The sequence below is a fragment of the Armigeres subalbatus genome, chromosome 2 (genome assembly GCF_024139115.2).
Source record: "Armigeres subalbatus isolate Guangzhou_Male chromosome 2, GZ_Asu_2, whole genome shotgun sequence".
Taxonomy (NCBI): domain Eukaryota; kingdom Metazoa; phylum Arthropoda; class Insecta; order Diptera; family Culicidae; genus Armigeres; species Armigeres subalbatus.
The window spans coordinates 423259625-423263836 of record NC_085140.1 but is presented as its reverse complement, the minus strand read 5'-3'; the positions used below and the strand labels follow the sequence as shown (position 1 = coordinate 423263836).

General features: G+C 38.7%; 1 protein-coding gene across 1 annotated transcript; it reads left to right on the top strand.

The window, feature by feature from the left end:
* Window positions 1–891: 891 nt before the first annotated feature.
* LOC134217794 (uncharacterized) lies at window positions 892–1911 on the top strand. The gene is made up of 2 exons (XM_062696609.1): window positions 892–1048; window positions 1112–1911. The coding sequence occupies exons 1-2, from the start codon at window positions 1043–1045 to the stop codon at window positions 1817–1819; spliced, it is 714 nt and encodes a 237-aa protein (XP_062552593.1). The 5' UTR covers window positions 892–1042; the 3' UTR covers window positions 1820–1911.
* Window positions 1912–4212: the final 2301 nt, after the last annotated feature.

Here is a 4212-nt window from a genome sequence, read left to right as displayed (position 1 = left end):
ACATAAAAGTGGTCGTTTTGTGGGTGCTTGGGAATGGCGAGAGAAAACATACAAAATGTTTTGGTAATGAGAAGCGTCCCTTTTCTCAATGAATTTTCAATGATTTTGTTTAATTTTTTTAATTGAAGCTTCAAGTGGTGCCAGTAAAAGGTATTTGAAGGACTACAAGCTAAGAAAATAGTTCAACCAACCGGTGATTGTTACAATGTCTAACATACAGAATTTAACAATTTCGCATAGGCCCAGTTCTTATACAGGATTTGGTAAGTTTTTATACAGAATTGTTAGAATATATAACAGTGGCTGGTTGGCTGTTTATTTGAACATTTTTCCATTCTATATTAGAAGTCGCCTAATAAGGTCAAAATTGTATGGCTTTCCAAGTAGGACTGACACTGCTCTAACACAAATGTGGTGCATCGATAAAAAATACCCAAAATCTGCCGCTGCCCAATTGCAGATATATCTTGGGAAATTTCTGTTCAAGTTCTTTATATCATAACTCGTGTATGATTCTTATCAAACAAATTGAGTACATAATTTCTATTCTACGATTTCAGCAGTTTTCCAATCGTTATTGTCTGATTCTTCAGTTTCGAGATAAGATGAGCTTGAAAATGTAACGGTTCTCCTTTCGCTTTCAAAACTGCCCCATTGCATTCACGGAGATCACCCAACTGCATCAAGTGTTTTACCAAATCAGTGCAGTGTCCAAAAGCAGACGAGTAGATGAAAGGATAAAGCGTGACGAGATGTCAAATTGTTTTGTGTTTTTATGAGGGAGGGAGAAAATTTGACCATTCGTTGGGCACGAGCTGGGAAATTTGCAGCGAATCTTTTAACGGCGTTTTGAGGTCGAATTTTGTCGGCGGACAAATGCTATTTTTGTTGTTGCTTACAGTTGATGTGTTTAAGGTATAAAACGTTATAGCAGAAGATATCATCAATTATAACATATTCGATCTTTCAACGGACAGTTCGTGTCAGTCTGGGCTAGTGCTCGGTCAATAGGGTTGCGGAGTTTTGTTTGGTTTTGGGGAAAATGAAGGTGTGTTGTTTTTAAAGTTATGTGTATAGTAGAAGTTTGAATTACTTTTGATTGTTTTTTTAGACATTTGTAGCAGTCATTGCTCTAATCGCAGCTGCGGCAGCAGATGCATCAGTTCAGCAACCAAGCTTGGTTCTCGAACCTCCGGTTGAAGATCAAACAACAAAACACTCCAGTGCTGTGTGGACAGAGGATAACTCATTGGCGTCAGAAGAAAATGAAGAGCAGGCGATCGAGTATGTTCACCAAGAATCATATTATGCCCCAGTGACTCATGAAAATGCCTTCAGTGACTCATGTCATCAAGATTATCAGCAAGAAAATCAGCAATACTACTATCAAGGTCAGTCGTACCTGCCTGAACCTACCCACTACAGCACGAACGACGTTTCACCTGCCGTTGCTGTAGATGTAACTCATCCTAATTGGGCCACTTCATACTCCAACATCGGCCGTTACAACTCTGAATGGTCTGCCACCCCGATCACGGTTGCCGCGGACCAGTATGAACACGCTGCCCCAGTCCTCGCCGTTCCAGCTCCATTTTCCAAACCCACCCAAGCCCAAAACTCCGCTCCGGTGACCGACTATAGCCACAATGCAGCCAAATGGAACACTTGGAGCAATCAGCCTACCCGTGACATCACCAAGGTCCCAGAGACGGTCGCCAAGTACATTGCCATCACTCCCGGATCGGTGCATATCGCCCCACTGCCAGGACACACCGTTTCGCACAAGGCCATAAATGTGGCCCCCGCTGCCAGCTGGTGACAATATCGAATGTGTCGGTGTGAATGAAATACGTCATGCTACGAATTGTTGACTAGTTGTAATAAATCAAGACTGTTCGGTTGGAAAGTGAAGTTGAACCGGTGTTTCCTTTCGTACGAACTACTGGTATTGCTCAATTGCGTCAATTATAATCAATTGGTTTTATTCTGTTTGATCTAGTTTATTTTTCTCTAATGCAACCGACGACAACATATGCAAATTTTGATTCTTTCACAAGCCCACTTTGAGCGGCGAGTTCCGTGAAGTCCTATTCGCTGCGGAATCGATTGAATGAGGACTGTGGAGTCGTTGTATAGTAGGCGAATTGCTTTATTTTGTTTAAACCCACATCTGTCAACGGTTCGCATCAGATAAAGCAACATATTGCATAGTTGATGTGGAAAGGTTTTCAATTACCGTCCGGCAGTGTCTATTTGTGTGGGTTTGTTTGTTATTCTTATTGTGACTTTTAGTGATTTAGTGAGGTTCTGGCTGATTTGTAAGCACCAGTAACCAAAATGAAGGTGGGTAATTTTTTATACATATCATTAATTTGCGATTTCAAGAAGAAAACATTTTTCAGGACTTCGTACCTAAAGGAGAGGTTCTCCAATGGTGGGAGAAACCTAGCGTCCTATATGCGTAAGTATTTTTAAATTTCTGCATCATCCTACATGGCCGGAATTCAACGATACCACACCAAGCGCCTTTTCGACTGATTTTTGATATTATGATCGTTAAATGAAAACGTTAATAAATATATAACATACATTTATTGTTGGTTATCCTGAGTTTTTGATTGGAAGGATATCCGATAAGAGTTGTGATCAAATAGATCTGCAGCATGAAAACTCGTGCAAGAAAATGGATGATTTTTCATTGGCGCTTGGTGCGATTTGGCAGAACCTCGACCACCTGGTCCTCTAGGTATCGTTTTATTGTTGAAAGTCCAACAGAATAAGCATTGTGCAATTCACACAAATTCGTAGGTGATACAAGCCTGGACTATTTTATGAGAGTAGCATCACTTTCATCCGTTACTACAGATATTGATTTGGGATCAACCACTATCTCTTAGATGGAAGCAATGCACTCTCCAATAGTCGAGATCTGTCCTGACCACGTTTTAGCGAATGCTGAGGAAGGGGAATGATGGTTAGTTGGACACTCACTTAAGAAAGATGCGGAGAACTCTACGACCTCTCATAGGTGCCACGGGAGGTTTTGGATTTGTTAGTGTGGAAGGTTATGACAGTAGGAATCTTTTTGGTAGAGCGTGAAACACTGAAAGAACTAAGATAGAAATACAAAGTAGGAAAGGGACGAGCCTGGAATTGAACCCACGACCTCCTGCTTATAAGGCAGAAGCGGTAGCCACTAGACCACCGGGCTCTTCATGTTTTATTGTTGAAAGTTCATCATACGCAGACAATTATTCATCATTAACCTCAATGATCCGTTTCAAAATAATTTGAAATGAGTGAGATAAATGTTCAAATAATGATTGTTTGACATTTTATATAATAATAGCAATTGCTATTAAATACAATTTGACAGAAATAATTGTAAAAAAAATCAGACCCGTTATTACGATCCTAGCTATGAAGAAACGTCTACGAAAAGCATAAATTTGTATTTTCCATTAGATTGTAATTGGGATTGCAAATTAACAAAACAATCTTCTGCATGTCGGACTCGATTAACTGCAAATTAAAAAAAAATAATACTTCCTGAAAAACGATTTTCCTTTTGATCGAAATTTTCGACATTTTTCTTCCAAATGTCCGAGCTGGTGAGGAATAATATTCTAAGACCATATAGTGCACTGCACGTATGGACTGCCAAGGGTTTTTATGGCCTTGGTGCTCATTTGTCTTGTCACTCAATATGCTAAAAATTACACTGATTTCTAGTAATGGTGTGATCCAGTCAATATGTGTCTAATTTTCATAGTCGTTGTACTATAGATAAATGCGTGGTGTAAACTGAGGATTCTTAATCGCAATGTCCTTCAATCGTTTACTGGTTTGAGCGTATTTCATTATATTTTTATGAATTCGTGCACAAGGTTTTCTAAACCAGCAATGCAGTTTTTGGAAAAAATCTTCCACTTAATAAAGGTAGAAATGAATATGATTTGTTGATATTGTGAGGTCTATGAAAAAAATTAAATGCAATCTCAACCATTGTGAGTGTTGAATAATCTTTATTTTTTCATAAAAAAGAATTGCGGCTCAGCGAAGTGTCATACACGTCTGTGCCTACCAATTAAAAAAAACTAGTTTAAAAAATCCCAACATTTGCACTAATTTTTGAGATGCTGTTTGATTTTTGTCAATTTTTTCTTTGTTTTATATTTCTGGAAGTAATTTAAGTGCTTCTCATTTTTAACA